Below are 17,738 nucleotides of genomic sequence, written 5' to 3'. Positions count from 1 at the left end.
AAGGCGCCTTGAACCTCGTTTGCTTCGTTTTCCTAGTAGGCGCTCTTCGTTCTCGAGGCTCCCTACTCCTGATCGGTCCCCTCTTGCTAGAAGTCAAGAACGCCTCAAGCGCCCTGCCTCTGTTAGGCGCTCGGAGCCTTACAGACGTTCTCCCCTTGGTAAGGACCAAGATCTCGTCGAACGCCCTGTTCCGTTTAAGCGCTCGGAGCATAGCAGCCGCTCTCCGCTTCGTAGGCATCAAGAGCCTCTCAAGCGCCCTGCTCCTGATAGGCGCCCTAATCTTAGCAACGTTTCTCCGCTTGGTAGGCGCCAGGATTCCCCTAAGCGCCCTGTGACTGATAGGCGCTCTCCTCACGATCGGTGCCAGGATTTTAGTAGGCGCTCTCCCTCTCGTAAGCTCCCTAGGGATAGACGTGGTCTTTCTAGGGAAGGGAGTCCTTCCTCTTTTGCTGTTAAGAGTTTGTCTTCATTTAGGAAGGAATGCGAGATGAGACAAGAATTTTCGGATAAGCGTCCTTCTATTACGACTCGTCGTTCTCCTGTATGCCGCTCTCCTTTGGACTCTTCTCCTCATTCAAGACGTTTGTCTCCTACATCGCACTGTACCCCAGCTAGGAAATCATCTAAGGATTCTCATAGGGATCCTCATCCTCGTTCTCCTCATCCTCGTTCTCCTCTTCAAGAAGACCAGGAAGCCTCTGAGGAAGAAGCTAATACATCGGCAGCAGTTTCTTCGTACAAGAAGCTCACAGAGCTTCTCCTTCAGGAGTTCGGAGAGTCTTTGAGCCCTACTGCTCCTCCTTCTCCACACTCGTTGTTCTCTACAGCGAAAGCAACGAAAGGATCTTCGTGTGTGGATGAAATGAAACGACTCATTTCTATGAGAAAATGCGCTCAAGAGTTTCGGTTCATGGATGCGAACTAAAGAAGAAGCGGGGAAAACTATGTTTGCCTTCCCTCCGTCGAAGCTTTCCGGACGGACAGGATTTTGGTATGAGACAGGAGAACCCTTGGGACTGGGCCTAACGTCTTCAGCTGACGCAGATTTTTCGGCACTAGTAGACGCCACTAGAAGATCAGCTTTGAATTCGGCCAAAACTACGTGGGCCATGAATGAGATAGATCACATTCTAAAAGGCATTTTTAGAGTCTTGGAAGTTTTCAACTTTCTCGATTGGTCCCTCGGAGTCCTAGCCAAGAAAAATCAAGGACCGGACCCGTTTTCTCCGGAGGATTTGAATTGTGTCTTATCCTGTATGGATAAATCGGTGAGGGATGGGGCCAGCGAAATAGCATCACTGTTTGGGGCAGGGGTCTTGAAGAAAAGATCTGTATTTTGCTCCTTTTTAACAAAGTCTGTCTCACATGCACAGAGATCGTCTTTGCTTTTTGCTCCTCTCTCTGCGCAGCTGTTTCCTAAACACCTGGTTCAAGACATATCGAAGGCTCTCTCCGCCAAAGCTACGCAGGACCTTCTAGCGCAGTCTGCAAGGAAGCCGCGTCCTGCCTTCCAGACTAAGACGAAGAAAGCGAAGCCGACCTCTCAGGAACCCTTTCTAGGGGCTTCTACCTCTAGATCCTCTTCGTTCAGAGGTCGGAAACCAAATAGAAGAGGGAGGACTTTTACGAAGTCAATCAAACCTCCCAAGTAAGACTCAAGTCCTTCAGACAACTGTAGGCGCCAGGCTTTTACAGTTTGCAGAAGTCTGGGCCCAGAAAGACGCAGATGCCTGGACCCTGTCAATATTGAGGAAGGGCTACCTCATCCCGTTCTCTTCGAGGCCTCCCTTGACGAATACCCCGAGGGAGTTGACGGCCAGATACAGGGACCCCATCATCAATCAGGCCCTCCGACCAGCAGTAGAGCAGATGCTGGAAAAGGGGGTGATCGAACTAATGGCAGATCATCTTTCGGCAGGCTTTTACAACCGCCTGTTCCTAGTTCTGAAATCCTCAGTGGGATGGAGACCGGTGTTGGACGTAAGCGCCCTGAACTTCTTCGTCGAAAAGAAGAAGTTCACGATGGAGAGCACTGCCTCGGTGTTAGCAGCACTCCGTCCAGGGGACTGGATGGTGTCCTTGGACTTACAGGACGCTTACTTCCACGTACCAATCCATCCTTCCTCAAGGAAGTTTCTAAGATTCATGATGGGGGGAAGAATTTTCCAATTCAGGGCCCTGTGTTTTGGCGTCTCAACGGCCCCCCAAGTCTTTACGGCCATCATGAGAAATGTAGCACAATGGCTTCACCTAGAAGGGGTGAGGATTTCGCTCTACCTTGACGATTGGCTTATAAGAGCCAATTCCAGAGATCGTTGTCTGAAGGACTTGAAGAAAACCCTGGATTTGACTTATTCCTTAGGACTTCTGGTCAATCTGCAGAAGTCAAGTCTGATTCCCGCTCAAGAGTGTGTTTATCTGGGGATCCAGATGAACTCTCTGAGTTTTCGGGCTTTTCCGTCACAGGAGAGGATAGCCCGGGGACTCGAAAAAGTAACAACCTTCTTAGGGAAAGAAGTATGCACAGTGAGGGAGTGGATGAGTCTGCTGGGGACGCTCTCCTCACTGGAGCAATTTGTTTCCCTAGGAAGGTTGCACCTGAGACCGCTCCAATTCTTTCTTCATCGGAATTGGAGTCGTCCTTCTCAGGATTTGAAGTTCTCCCTGTCAATTTCTCATCAAATCAAGAAGGAATTAGCATGGTGGGCGGATCCCAACAAGTTCTCGCAGAGACTGTCTCTTCAATCCCAGAACCCCAACCTGGTGTTGTTCTCCGATGCGTCGGAAACAGGTTGGGGGGCGACTCTGGGAACCAAGGAGGTGTCAGGAACCTGGGTGGGAGACCAGTCTTCCTGGCACATCAACAGGAAAGAACTAATAGCCGTGTGGCTTGCTCTGAAAGAGTTCGAGTCAGATGTGACAGGAGCAGTTGTGCAGATAAACTCGGACAACACCACGGCTCTGGCATACATCAGGAAACAGGGGGGGACGCATTCCTTCTCTCTGTACGAAACAGCAAGAGATCTTCTTCTGTGGACAGAAGAAAGGGGGATAAAACTTCTCACCAGATTCGTGCAGGGAGAAAGGAATGTAAGGGCAGATCTCCTCAGCAGGAAAGATCAGGTCCTTCCCACAGAGTGGACTCTGCACCAAGATGTTTGCCAGAGCCTTTGGAAGTTGTGGGGCAGGCCTCACTTAGACCTGTTTGCAACTTCAAAGAACAAAAGACTGGATCTTTATTGCTCGCCCATCTCGGATCCAGGAGCAATAGGGATAGACGCTCTCCTACTCGATTGGAAAGGACTCGGCGTAGACGCGTTTCCCCCCTTCAAGACATTAAAAAAGTTTGCAGAGTCAGATTCTGCAAGGATGACTTTGATAGCTCCCTTTTGGCCAGCACAAGATTGGTTCACAGAGGTGCTGGAATGGCTGGTGGATTTTCCAAGATCGCTTCCTCTAAGGAGCGATCTACTCAGACAGCCCCACTTCGACAGGTACCACAAAAACCTCCCTGCTCTCAGTCTGACTGGCTTCAGACTGTCCAGAAACTGGTCAGAGCGAAAGGCTTTTCGTCAGCAGCTGCTAAGGCAATCACTAGAGCTAGGAGGTCTTCCACCTTACGAGTGTACCAGTCGAAGTGGGATGTCTTCAGAAGATGGTGCAAGAGGAATAACGTTTCCTCTTCCAGTACCTTTGTGAATCAGATTGCAGACTTCTTTTTATTCTTAAGACAAGAATGTGGCTTAGTCGTTTCGACGATTAAAGGCTATCGTAGCATGTTGGCGAATGTCTTCAGGCACAGGGGCCTCAACTTATCGGAAGATAAGGACCTACATGACCTTATTAGGTCTTTTGATACAACAAAAATGCAGTCTCCTAAGACACCTAGCTGGAATTTGGATGTAGTCCTTCAATTCCTTGGGTCCTCTAGGTTTGAACCCCCTAATTCAGCCTCATTCAGAGACCTTACTAGGAAGACTGTTTTTGATGGCTCTAGCTTCCGCCAGAAGAGTGAGTGAGCTTCAGGCGATTGATGGTAATGTGGGTTTTAAGGAGGACTCTCTCATTTGCTCTTTCCTTCCTGGTTTTCTTGCGAAGAATGAAAACCCATCAAGTCCATGGCCCAAGAACTTCGAGATTCGTGGGTTATCTTCTTTGGTAGGAGAAGAACCCGAGAGAACTCTGCCCAGTGAGAATGGTAAAATACTACCTTAGAAGAAAAGAGCAACTGAAAGCCAACCGAGAGGTCCTGTGGTGTTCAGTAAAAGACCCTACTCGTCCATTGTCGAAGAACGCATTGTCCTTCTTCTTGAGAAGCCTCATCAAAGAAGCACACGGATCTTGCAGAGAAGAACATCTTAGGCTTCTTAAAGTGAAAGCCCACGAAGTAAGAGCCATAGCAACTTCTCTTGCTTTCAACAAGAATATGTCCGTGCGGAACCTGATGGAGACAACGTTCTGGAGATGTCAGTCAGTGTTCGCGAACCACTACTTGCGTGATGTGAGAATCACTTACTAAAAATGCTTCGCCTTGGGCCCGTACGTATCTGCAGATTTAGTGCTGGGGCAGGGAGCTGGAACTCATCCTTTTTAGTAGTATAAATTTTTCCCCTTATGTCTTTTGTTTGTTGTTGTTGGTTGCCTTAAAGAGGATGCATGAAGGCATCTCTTTAGGTCGTAATACTAACCTTTAGTAGTTTGGTTAGGTGGTCTGATGAGTGTGGCTCCTTGCAGTAGTAGTGGTTAGGACCTGTTAAGCTAGGGACGAACTCCCTTTAACAGGATCCGACTTGGATTCTACCACACAAAGGGATCATATATCCCAGTGGTAGATCCGAGAGTCTTTCAGCATCAGGTCACGTCCTAGCTGTAGCTCTCCAGGCAACGCAGACTCAGAGACAGTATCAATGAAGTCTTCTGCCTGAACAGGTAAGAACCAAGGTTATTTATATCCTACAACATCAGTTGTTTCTTATCTCTCCTTATTACTTTAGCTGTCTCTTACCCTCCACCAAGGGTGCCAATCAGCTAAGTATATATCTGGCAGGGAAGTTCATGTACAAAAATGATATTGTTAAACTACAATAAAGTTTTGTACATACTTACCTGGCAGATATATACGTCTAATGGCCCACTCAGCCTCCCCTCAGGAGACAGGTGGAAGAGAAAATCTGGCTGGAGAGATAGATTGGTTCATACACCCTCCACCCAGCGGCGGGTAAGGTAGACCACCTGACCTACCTGTCGCGTGTGCCGCGAGATTTGAAATTCTGTCCGGAACGTCGTAGACTATAGCTAAGTATATATCTGCCAGGTAAGTATGTACAAAACTTTATTGTAGTTTAACAATATCATGTTCTCAGGTAAAACTGTTTAGCAAGAATTTTGAAAATATGTTAATTAGAGAGTGCAGCACTTCATTAGGAGTGCTTTGGGTCTGAAAGTTTTTATATATATCCTTATACCTTTATAGAGTCTCATTACAAAGTTTTGTCCAGAAATTGGAGTTCTTTCCTTCCTTGTTGCTTTGGACTCGAGGATGCTTATTGGTGCAGCTGAATCTCACCTTGAGGAAGTTTTGTAGCCTCTTTGTCAATTTTGTAGTCTTAAAGGGAGCTTGGCTTACTTGATGCATTGGACCTGTGGGATTCATACCTGCTTGTCCCACTTTGCTAGTTTTGTGTGGTATATCATTGCTTCCTTTCTTGATCCAATTTTCTTTCATGGTCTGTGTGCTTCCTTAGTTTATTTTGGAATACTTTCTGGTCTTGTTCTCTGTAACTGCATCTCCAATTTCTGTTCCACAGATCTTTGTTGGAAAGGCACTTGATACTTTTCTTTTCTTGTGTATCAACCCGTTGACAGTAAGTGCTACTTAGGGTTTTGAACTGGCCCCTTTAATGATAGTGGATGATACAGGGTGCCATGTTTCAATGCTTATCTGCCTTTTAGGATACTGGGCTCATAACCTCCATGGTCCTGATGGGGTTTCTCATATTTTATTTTACAGGAGTGGCTCAGGGAGGTTATTTTGGTTTCTTGGTGCATTGGGAGGTTGGTAGCATGTTGCCTCAATTAATTGTCCCCTCTGTGCAATTTCATTTTGTGGCATGACACCATCCTCATGACCTTGGTTCTTGATGACCCCTCTCTTTTAAGTGACATTCTTTATGATAAGTGGCTTTTCCATGGGAGCTCCAAAATCTCTTGAATTGGACCCTTTTTAATTGATTTTTTAGAGGATCTGTATTTTATTCATTGACAAGTACGGTCCTTGATGGAACAATTTCTGTTTTGGCTGTCGGTAGTCCATAAACCAATGACCTTTCTATGACAAGGAGTATGGTTCGGTTGTTTGGAGGGCAGTCATCCCTCTTGTCCATTTCTTCTCTCTCTTTTATCCAGTGTAATTATGAAGCACATTTATGCCGCTGCCTGCAAAGATTTATATTTTCTTGTGGGGATACTGGTAGAGATTGGGGTGGGGGTTCGGTAACCCCTCTCACCTCCCTTTTCCTACCTCAGTTTTTCTTTGGCTGCCAATGAGAGAGGACACTCTTGCTACCTCTTCTCAGTGTGCTTGTTGAATTTCTTGTTGTGAATGAGTAGCATGCTACTTGTATTTACTTTCCTTTCCTTTGTGCTTTTTGGTATTGTATTTTGTCGTTTGGTTTTGTTTTTCTCCCCAGAGGAAAAACTTTATCAGAGCCAGTGTGGAGATTGTGGGTGGTTTTCTGGTTACTACATGTCTCCCGTATTTGCTTTGCTCCAACGTAAAGGATAGGGAATGTACTTGTCCCCATCCCTGAAACAAGTTTGCTTCTTGGACCTCACCTCAGTGTAGAAGTAAGGTAAGATGAGGAAGAAGCTTAAGAAGATTTTTCAAGGTTTCTCACGACGTAACACTGCTCTGATGACACCACCAAATGCGCCCAGTTCCTTCTTGCCACCAATTGCCATTCCTCATCTACCTACACCTGGCTCTTCCCCTCAGGAGAGTTAATTCTTGTATGACCTACCAACTAACTCATTCCTCATCTGAGGATGAGAAAGCCAATAGGGAGATGTTTTCCTTTGAATATCTTGGTAAATTTAGCCTACTCTCAATGTTCTTGGATTAATGTGGCTTGCTGCGGTAAAATTTAGCTTACTCAATATTCCTGGATTTCTGTGGCTTGCTGCCTTCTTGGACTTGCTAGCTGAAAGAAGAAATGGTCATCCAACCACTGATGTGTCAGCTGCTGCTGCTGCAGTTTCTATGACAACCTTTGTGTTATAGGTGATCTGCCAGTGCAAGTGCTGGTGCTTGCAGCTGAGCAAGTCAGTGTTCTTGTGCCTTCTCCCCCTTCCAGAGAAAAGTAAGCTTTCTTGCTATTTCTCCTCCTCAACATTGGTTCTCATGTAGTTCGTCATACTTCGTCCTCCTCTTCCCCTGGCTCTCTTCCTTGGTGCAAGAAGAAGGTGGAATCCAAGGCTATGTTGATGACATGCGGGTTGACTTCCCCTACAAGTTCTTCCTCGGCAGGAGAGCAGAGGTGCCAGTTTACTGTCAGGTGATCATCATACCTTAGGCAGGCCTGCACCACCATGCATGCTCATTTGGACATTAGGACCACACCCTTCCTTGCCCACTGTGCTGATTGGCAACATCCGAAAAGTATTTGTGCAATAGGTAAAAGCATTTTCCTTCTTTATACAATCAAGTGTGATCAGTCACTTGTTTGATTTGTTTGTGAGTGCTTTGATAATGTGATGTATTTTTTGGAGCAAGTGGCTTTCATTGCAATGCCTGCAGCTTTGCAAGTTATGCTTGAGGTGCTTTGTATTTTGCTCAAGGCCCCACCTTGTCCTAAGAGGGTGAGACAGGTGTTGACCCTTCATGAGAAACATGAAATTGTTGGGAGAATGGAGCAAGGTTGATCTAGGTCAAGTATTCTGGAGGAGTACAGTATTGCCCGGTCAACCTTGGATGATATCAGGGCATCTCAGGACAAGCATTTATTTGCTGCATCTTGGTGACAAGGATCTTCTAGACATCAAGGAGGTACAGGACCTTGATGATGCAGTGGTGTTGGAGGACGGGAGGGAGAGGAGATACACATTGCAATTTTTTCTAAGAGTTGGCCAACATATGCAGTTTTGCTTCAAGTTTTCAATTTGGTTTGATGGTTGTTCATAAGCATAAAGTGCTACCCCACTTTTCTGCACTTCACTTTGTCACAGATGTTTGTGGAACAGAATTTTCATGTTTTCACCGGGAGTTTTGCCGATTCGCTAATTTTTTATGGGCCATATCTCTAAAAAGTTTATAAACCTGGTTCTGCCCTGTTAACATCATATATAAGAAGGTGATAGAAAGTAAGAGGCAATCCAGGAGGAAGCGGATTAAATTTTAAGTGTATTCATTTGATGGCCTACAACATAATTAACTTTAAGAGACTGTTAGGTTCAGTATGAAACCACCTTTACTATTTATTGTAAGTTCAGTATAAAACAGCATTGATTGATAATAGCAATAAGTTACCCTTGCTGTCAAAAAGAACTGCAAATTGTGATTGTTAACTAATTTAGATATGTTAGCTAACATACTAAATCTAGTATGTTAGTTACATTATATAATTACTTAAGGCAAATGCTGCATGCATGGGTGAAATGTATATAGAATGTTAGGTAAAGATGGAAATATTCCTTTGTTCATATACAAAACAAACCTTTGGTCTTAACATTAGGATAATACTAAAGCCAAGCTGGAAACCGGTAGAATTAATAAAAAAAACTTTGAGATCCAGGGACTATTGGCATCTCTACCAGGTCACGGGGTATTGTAGTTCCCAGAATGCCCTTGGCGTCCTGTGACCTACAGTTACTTTCCTTATGCCTTTAAAATAGGACGTGATTACTTTCTATATGTCAAAGCCGGTTTAGTTTGCCCGTTTTTATTTATTTTCCTTTTTTCTCTCTCTGGGTGATCTCAGTCTGGGTGTGTTCTGCTAGGTGTGTGTGTACGTTGTGAGATATGGAGAATTTTGCTTCACAAGGGAAATTTCTTCGGGTTCTCGCAAGAGACAAAGGAAATGCCCTGGAGTGAGTGGTTTTCCTTGTTCAAGATTTTTAACATCGGTATCTACAGATCCACATCCAATGTGTAGTAGGTGGCGAGAAAACTTATCTACTACGTATTACTAATCCTTGTTCAGTTTCTCGTGATAGGTCAATGGAACAATGGATGAAGTTTTATGGGAAAGGCTGGTACAAAAGAAAGGAGACGACGCCATCTTTGGATGACCAAGCGCCGTCGGCTTCTTTTGTATTGGCAATACATCAAACTGCTCCATATGTTTCGTCACCTGCCTTTGATGTTTCTCATACCCCTTCAGTTTCTTCTAGCGATTCATTATTGGAAACTCCAGGAGGGGTTTTGGGTAATTTTATGCATAATTACGCTCCGTCATTCCTGGCAGGGAGAGGGGGAGCATCGCCATCTTTGTCCCAGATTTCAGCCCTCGATGCGCAGAGAATGGAAGGAACGTGGTCAGCGTTAGGCCTACCAGGCGTACCAACCTTGGAGGGGTTGCTTTCTCACTATATGGCATCACGTTTCCACCTGGGCCCGCCAATGATGAATGTTCCTCATCCCCCTGGCCTGCAATTTATGGGAGCTAATGCTATGGCACCGACAACAACATCGATGTTTCCGGTGATGCAGAACTTTGGAAACAGTTTTTGCAGCACACTGAGATTCCAGCAGGAGCCGCTCAATCTCTCCCTACAAGCGTGGTGACGTCACAACCGTCGTCACACACGGGCATGGCTGGCGCCATGACGTCACAGCCTACTGCTTCTATCACTACTTCGTTGCCTTCAGAGATGAATACGCTTTCTAACTCTTTGGTACACATAGTCATGAAGAAATTACAAGCTCTAGAGGACAAAATAGATAAGAAAGACAAAAAGAAAAGACGTGAATCGTCTTCTTCCTCTAGTTCGGCATCATCGCAAAATTCAATGATGTCACTGCGTGTACCAGTCAAAAGTTGGAGGATATGGGACTTCGTGACTGATCCTCGTGCCAAGAGGAGAAGAGTAAATTCTTCTTCATCTTCGAGCCAGGACCGTCACATCCCTTTCAGCAACAAAGTGAAGAAGGCAGTGGCTGGTAAACTTAATGCTAATAGACGAAGTCATCTACAGGTGTCTGAACGGGCGAAAGCATCGACGGTCGCTGGAATGGCGACCGCTGCAAAGATGCCAACGGTGAGGACAAAGTGTTTAGCAGAGACTCCATTGCCGTTGGTGAAATCAACGGTGAGTGGTGGGCAGCATTCAACGAAGAACGGAGAACATATACCAGTTTCTCATGTAAGACCTTTTAAAATTAGAAGGATCGATGAGAAAACTCCCATTAAAAGGTCAAATAATAAAGAGTTGGTAACCTCTCCTGATACACTGATGGAAGGCGTTGCTCGCCTCGACAAGAGATCAAGGTCAACTTCCCTGATGGCCGTCGGAGGTGATAGTCCAATGACCTTGAATAATATTAATGGAGATAGAGAGGAAATTAGCTTGGTTTCGGGAGAACCTTCATCTTGGAGGTATAGCCGGAGTTCTCGCTCTAGATCTGCAAGTAGAGAAGCAGTTAGGCGGTCACGTTCTCCTACTGACTATTCAAGATTGAGCCAACGTCGGCCATCAGAGATCAAAGATGCCGCCGTCGTAGGGTCGGACGGCCATGCCGCACCCGAACATTTGTCAGATGATAAAGTAAACTAGCTTCTCCTGCAGCTGAACACAATACATTGAAACCGGAGAAAGGGGAAAACCAGAAGTTTCTGGCTTCGTATGCAGAGGTGGTTGATTTGATTCGTCAATTCAATAACCTTTCGAGGAGTTTGGAGACACCTGCCAGTATACTTACTTCCTCCAGGAATCTATATTTTAAGTTTATTCCCCCGCCACTGATGAAACATAGGAAATATTATGTGATACCTATGGTTCCTTTGCTACCAAGACAAATTACCCAGATGTGGTAAGGTTAAAGCCTGGATTAACCTTGGATCAGGTTAAGATGGAATGCCCGTCGATGACTTGTCAGGAGACAGCTACATTGGAAGCAACTGCTTCTTTTATCTTTTAGACTACTTCTTGGTGGGACCTTTGGTCAACAGCAGTAGCAAAAATTGCATTCTCAGAAGCAACAAGAAAATTAGGTTCCAAAGCGATTGCGTACTTGACGAATTTGAGTGCCAATGTATGGACTAAAATCCTGTTGATGAGGAGAGATGCAGCATTGGCTAGATTAAGCCGCACTATTGACTTGGATTCCCTGTTAGCAATGCGGAATGGGGATATCCTAGGGTCGCAGTTGCTGTTACCAAAGAGTATACTGGAAGCTGCTATAGATAGAAGGATGGATACTAACGACAGATTAGTCCAGCAGGCAGTTAGGAAAACATCTGGAAGCTAGGCTAATTCTAATGAGGTAAGACATCAGCATTTACCTCAAAAGAGACCAGTGATACATAACATCTCTAATAGATCAACAAGACTCTCTTCCCCAAAGCTCATTGGTCCTTTCAGAATAGACCCAACAGATGAAGGGGTATTAGGGGCAGGGGAAGAGGTTCGAGACGATAGGATGAGTGCCTCCCATCACTCAGCCACACCAGTGGGGGGTTGCCTGGCAAATCATTGGAGGGTGTGGCAGGAATTTGGAGCGGAGCAGTGGGTGTTGGATGTTCTCGGAGTCGGATATTTGATTCCGTTCGAAGTGACCCCACCCCTGACAGAGCAACCATTACCACACCTCTCTTATGCTCAGGAATCTCAGAAAGCTCTTATTCTGCAAGAGGAAGTGAAGAAGATGATGGAGAAGGGAGCTGTAGAACAAGTATCGCTTCCGTCAAAGGGGTTTTACAGCCGTATTTTCCTTGTCCCCAAAGCCAACAGAGATTGGAGGACAGTGATAGATCTGTAAACCTTGAATCTGTTAATAAGGAAAACCAGATTCAGAATGGAGACCCCGAAGACAGTTCTAGCAGCAGTCAGGGACAAGGACTTTATGCTGACAATAGTCTTGAAGGATGCATACTTTCAGATCCCAGTCCATCAGTCTTCCAGGAAATTTCTCCGCTTCAGTCTTGCAGAGAAAAATTTCCAATTCTGAGTCTCGTGCTTCGGATTGACGATGTCCCCTCAAGTTTTTACAAGAGTATTCACTCTCGTGTCGACATGGGCGCATGCTCAGGGGATCAGGCTAATAAGATAGCTAGACGACTGGCTGGTGGTAGCAAAGTCCAGAGAAAAATTACTTTGGGACCGAGATACCCTTCTGCAGTTTTGTCCCAGCCTAGACATTGTGATAAATCAGGAGAAGTGAAAGTTGGATCCAAGTCAGTGGCTGGTGTACCTGGGTATGATTATAGACACAGTAAAAGCCAAAATGTTCCCAGTAGACCAGAGGGTAGAGAAATACAAACAAGTGGTGAATGCCTTTCTGGAAAAGCAAAGTCAGCCAGCAAAACTATGGCAAGTAGTCCCAGGAATCTAAGTTCCTTGGAGAAGCTGGTGCCACACGGGAGACTACACCTTCGATCATTGCAATGGAGGATGAAGGAGTTATGGTCGCCAACGGTAGATCACCCATACGAGCAAGTTCCCTTGTTGACAGAGGTGAGAAAAGACCTACTGTGGTGGATGCAGGACAACAATCTGTCAGTGGGAGTTCCCCTTCAGCAACCCTCTCTGGACCTCTTGCTGTTCTCGGATGCGTCACTCGAAGGTTGGGGCACCCACATGGAGGACCTGATGATTTCAGAAAAGTGGAATTGCAAGGACAGAGAACTCCATAGAAACGTGTTGGACTTAAAAACAACGTTTCTGGCACTACAGGAATTCCGTGGTATTGATGTCGGACAACGCCACAGTAAGAGCTTACGTAAACAAGCAAGGAGGCCTAGTATCTCGACAGTTACACCTGATGACAGTTCAACTTCATCAGTGGGCTCTAGAGAATTTAGTAAACATCAGAGCCAGATATATTCCAGGAAAAAGAAACATAGTGGCTGACAAATTGAGCCGCAGGGACTAGATTCTAGGAACGGAGTGGTCCTTGCATCAGGAAGTGGTGGACAGAATGTTCATCTTGTGGGAAAGGCCGATCATAGACCTATTCTCAACCAGGTACAACAAGAAGTTGGAAGTGTATTGTTCAGTAGTCCCAGACACAGAGGCAGTAGCAGAAGATGCGCTACAACACCCATTGGACAATCTGGACATGTACGGATTTCCTCCATTTTGCCTAATCCGTCAGGTTCTGAACAAGGTAATGCGGTCTCAGAACTTCAAGATGACTTTGGTAGCTCCATTATGGCAGAAGGCAGAATGGTTTCCGGACCTGTTGGAACTCCTAATAGACGTGCCGAGAGTGTTGCCTCCATGGAACAACCTACTGTGTCAACCACTCGTGGAGAGGTACCATCAGTCGGCGCAGTCCCTTTCACTTCAGGGGTGGAAACTGTCAAGTATCTCCTGCGAGCAAGAGGCTTTTCTCAGAAAGCAGCAACACAGATGGCAGGAAATGTCAGAAAGTCATCGGCATCTGTCTACCAAGGAAAATGGTCCGCGTACTGTGATTGGTGTCGTAGAGGGAACTTGTCTCCACTTAGAACCACTATTCAACAGTTAGCAGATTTTCTGATATATCTCAGGGCAGAAAGACATACTATGTCTGTATCTGCTGTAAAGGGACACAGGGCTGCTCTAGCTTCGGTTCTGTGGATGGAAGGGGTGGACATTTCTTCTTCATGGGAGATGGCTATGTTAATGAACAGTTTTGAGCAGTCCTGTTCCCCGAAGGAACTAAAAGTCCAAGATTGGGATTTGACCATGGTACTGAGTAGCCTTACAAAACCCCCATACAAGCCATTGAGACAGTCCACAGATAGAAGCTTAACCCTGAAGGCAGTCTTCCTATTGGCTCTAGCCTCAACCACAAGGGTGGGGGAGCTGCATGGTCTGTCATATGTAATGAAGCATTTGAGAGGTTGGAAGTCTATGGTTTTCGAGTTTGTCCCAGAATTTGTAACCAAAACTCAAAACCCATCATAGTGGATGGCAGATTTGACTCATTTTCCATACCTTCTCCAAGAGAATTTGTGGACAATGACCCTGAAGAAATGCTGCTATGCCCTGTCAGAGTACTAAGAGCGTACTTAAGAAGAACATGGCATCTCAGGCCGGGATGCCGAAGGCTTTTTGCAAGTACAGGATGGAACAAGGAGGAAGTGTCCAGGAACACAATATCGTTTTGGCTGAGAGAAACGATCAGGAATGCATACATGACAGGATACAGAGGGTCAGATAGCCTGGAGAGAGCTAGATCTCATGACATCAGGGGCTTGAGTGCTTCTTTGGCATTCAAGAAAAATATGTCTTTGGAGAGGATTTTGAAAGCTGGTATTTGGCGATGCCAAACAACCTTCACTTCCTTTTATTTAAAAGATGTTGCCCATAGATCCTTGGACACTTTTTCCTTGGGTCCAGTGGTGGCTGCCCAACAAGTGATATAGCTCATCCGGTACCCCTGGCAGGTAAATTTGTGTCTAGTCTAAGATGAAGGTATGAAAGTAGAATGAATGAGATGAATGGTCTTCCTTCTTTACTACTTTACTAACTACTCCTTTACCTACGGGCAGTAAGAGGGAGAGTACCATCGTGAGCTGGAACGGACTAGATGCAGGTGAGGGGGACAGCCATACTGTAAAGATAATCTAGAGTAGAGGATACTTTTCAGTAGCAACACACTCCTCTTGATTATAGGAAGAGAGTGGGGTGATAATAGATCCAGATACAAGGGAAAGGAGTGGTTTAGAGAATGGATATCTCTCCACCTTCCGTAGTGAAATAAGCCATGGAATTGTATGGAACACCCAAAGAGGGAAACCAATAGATTCTCATATATCTTTGGTTCAAAGGTTAATAGTCCATTGTCTTAGAATACATCTATATTCGGAAATGGGTAAAGGTGGCAAACACCCAGTCGGTTGTAGAGACTTACCTTCCACCAATAAGAGAGGCTATCCTATTGTTAAGACCAAAGGTTTGTTTTGTATATGAACAAATGACAAATTTTTAACCAATTTGTATTTTTCATAGCTAACAAACATGAGGTCTTAACAGATAAGACCCACCTCAAACCACCCCTCTGACAGTCTAAACTGGGTTGGAAGAGTAACTGATAGGTCACGAGACGCCGAGGGCATTCTGGGAACTACAATACCCTGTGACCTGGTACAGATGCCAATAGTTCCTGGATCTCACAAGTTTTTTTATTAATCCTACCGGTTTCCAGCTTGGCACTAGTATTATCCTAATGTTAAGACCTCAGGTTTGTTAGTTATGAAAAATACAAATTGGTAAAAAATTTGTCATTTTTAATAGTTAATATAAATTACTATGAAATTCAGAGCCTTTGTATCGGTGTATTTTTCTGTGCATTTGACAAAGATATTACTTGGCCATAGTATACTTTACATCCCTACCTAATTTTCAGCAGCATTCATTATTACTTATATTAGGGAAAAGTATATTCATATGAATAAGATAAAGCAGCCGAAGCCAATAGTGGAACACTCCAATGTATGGGTTCAAAGTTATACGTGACGTAAACATATGACGATGACCGACTCCTCCCACAAGGTAATGACAGCAAACAGCTGTCTCTGAAATTTTGAACGAATATTCGTACCTTGTCAAGGCTTCAAGAATGGCGGCTATGATAAGTCACTATCCCTGTGGTTGCAGGGCAGCTTTTGTGATTCGACTTGCACAATTGTTTAAAAGTGAGGAGGCTCTTGGCAAACCCTACGTAAGCTTGAACAGGTAAATGAATAATAGGGCCATTTTTTGGGTAACGAGTACACCCGGACATCCAAGGCTACCAAGTTTTTGTCATTTGTTGACTTCCATAAGGTGCAGAAAGATCATTATATATGCTCCATTTATTGCAATGATCGTCACTGTCATATTAGGAAAAATGTCAAAGGAGTTACGATGATTGCCAAAGTTTTCTTCACTTTGTTAATTGATTTTTAAGTATATAATTTTTTTAATGGAGAAATTGTGATAGAAAGTAATTTCTCGGATTTCTTGTGGAAACCCTTTTCTGCAAGGATTCTAGCACTCGACCTCATGGCATAAATCTTATATACTACTATTACTACTACTACCACCACCACCACTACTACAAAATGTAAGCAAGGAGTATTGGTTGTATTTCATTGTTGCCAAAAGTGGAGACTTTTTCATGAATAGACGACAATCATCCATCGAGAAGGAGGCAAGTTAATGACTTCATAAGTTACGTTATTATACCTTTGAAAGAGATTCTTCTGAGTTTGCTGGCGATGTCTACAAGAAGTTGGTGTTACTCTTCTAATTACCAGAATTATGCAACTTTTGTCATACAGAATACAGTAAAAAATTAGGTAGGGATGTAAGATACCCTGTGACAAAGTGTCGTCTTGTCAGGTACGTTGATAGAATTTTATTCCGGAAAAACACTGGGACATTGGCTGTGAATCTAGTGGTAGTTCAACAAAACCACTAAGCCATATCTTGAGTCTTGAATAGGACTTGCTTGAAAGATTTGTTGTTATAAGTGGCAAGAATTGAAAACAGGACTTGCTTGAAAGATTTGTTGTAAGTGGCAAGAATTGAAGCCCAGTAAATTTGTAGGTTTATGAATGGATTTCTTAAAGATAGACCAAAGAGAATGGATGAAAACTATAAAAGGGAAAGCATTGCAGCTGATATGAAGTAATGTTGCAAATTCTTTAGCATCATCCACAGCATGTCAAAGACCCTTTGCAGTGAAAATGAACATTATCTTTGGAAAGGCAATTTATTGAAGTTTTGCCTTATTACCAAGTTGATTTACATATATCTTTTCATTTATTTTTGGAAAATATTTTTATACAGTAAATACTGTAGTATACTTATAGATATTTTTGGATTAACATGCCATTTTGACCATATGTTTTTGTTGTGCTTATTTGAACATGGGGTTATAAATATTGTTCATATTAGTAGCTTTAAAATGACAGAAAAATATGAAATATGGGAGACATTAATTGGAAATAATTTCTTTACAGACATGTTCACAGTGGATGTGATCCAGATGCAGACTTGAGCTTGATACAGAGTAAATATAATGCAGACAGAACATATGAATATGTATGCACCAGCTGCAACAGGGTTGCACCTTCGCCTAACCAGTCCCCTCAAGTCTGTAAGTGTTACATAGGAAAGTTTGCTTTAATTTGGTATGAATCTCAACTACTGTTAAAGATAGCTTGTATCTCCATGCCAATAGGCGAGTCAGCATTCCAACTAAAGATCGAATGGCTACTTGGAGGACTTACTAGCACACCTGTTCTCCAACAGTTTTGTTTTGAATGCTTTAGCTCCTGTCAGAATTCTCATTGCTGCCATTGTGTATAGGTGCTTGTTGGTATTTTATGACTGTTTGGTGTTTTCATGGTACTGTACATTTATTTTTCCTAGGATGCCTCCACTGGAATCAAGGTTAAGAATTCATATTCTGAAGAATGATTACTCTGTTTGCAGGATTTTGGTTTCTTAGGAGATACACACTGTTTGTGCTGGCTGCAATGATATGAAGTGTGATCTTGAGAATAGATGTGGGAAAGTAGGGATTATCGAAGGGCTTTCTGCTTAAG

General features: G+C 44.0%; 1 protein-coding gene across 8 annotated transcripts in view; it reads left to right on the top strand.

Moving 5' to 3' along the window:
* Nucleotides 1-17,738, top strand: part of LOC135206953 (histone-lysine N-methyltransferase 2C-like) — a 307,132-nt gene that overhangs the window by 74,329 nt on the left and 215,065 nt on the right. For all 8 annotated transcript variants that reach the window (XM_064238492.1, XM_064238498.1, XM_064238497.1 and 5 more), the window contains exon 6: nucleotides 17,151-17,287. In XM_064238492.1, the coding sequence (XP_064094562.1) occupies nucleotides 17,151-17,287 (137 nt within the window). The remainder of the gene's footprint in view (nucleotides 1-17,150; nucleotides 17,288-17,738) is intronic.

The sequence above is a fragment of the Macrobrachium nipponense genome, chromosome 31 (assembly GCF_015104395.2).
Source record: "Macrobrachium nipponense isolate FS-2020 chromosome 31, ASM1510439v2, whole genome shotgun sequence".
In the NCBI taxonomy this organism is placed as follows: domain Eukaryota; kingdom Metazoa; phylum Arthropoda; class Malacostraca; order Decapoda; family Palaemonidae; genus Macrobrachium; species Macrobrachium nipponense.
The sequence above is the reverse complement of the archived record's forward strand: the minus strand, read 5'-3'. Positions and strand labels throughout refer to the sequence as shown.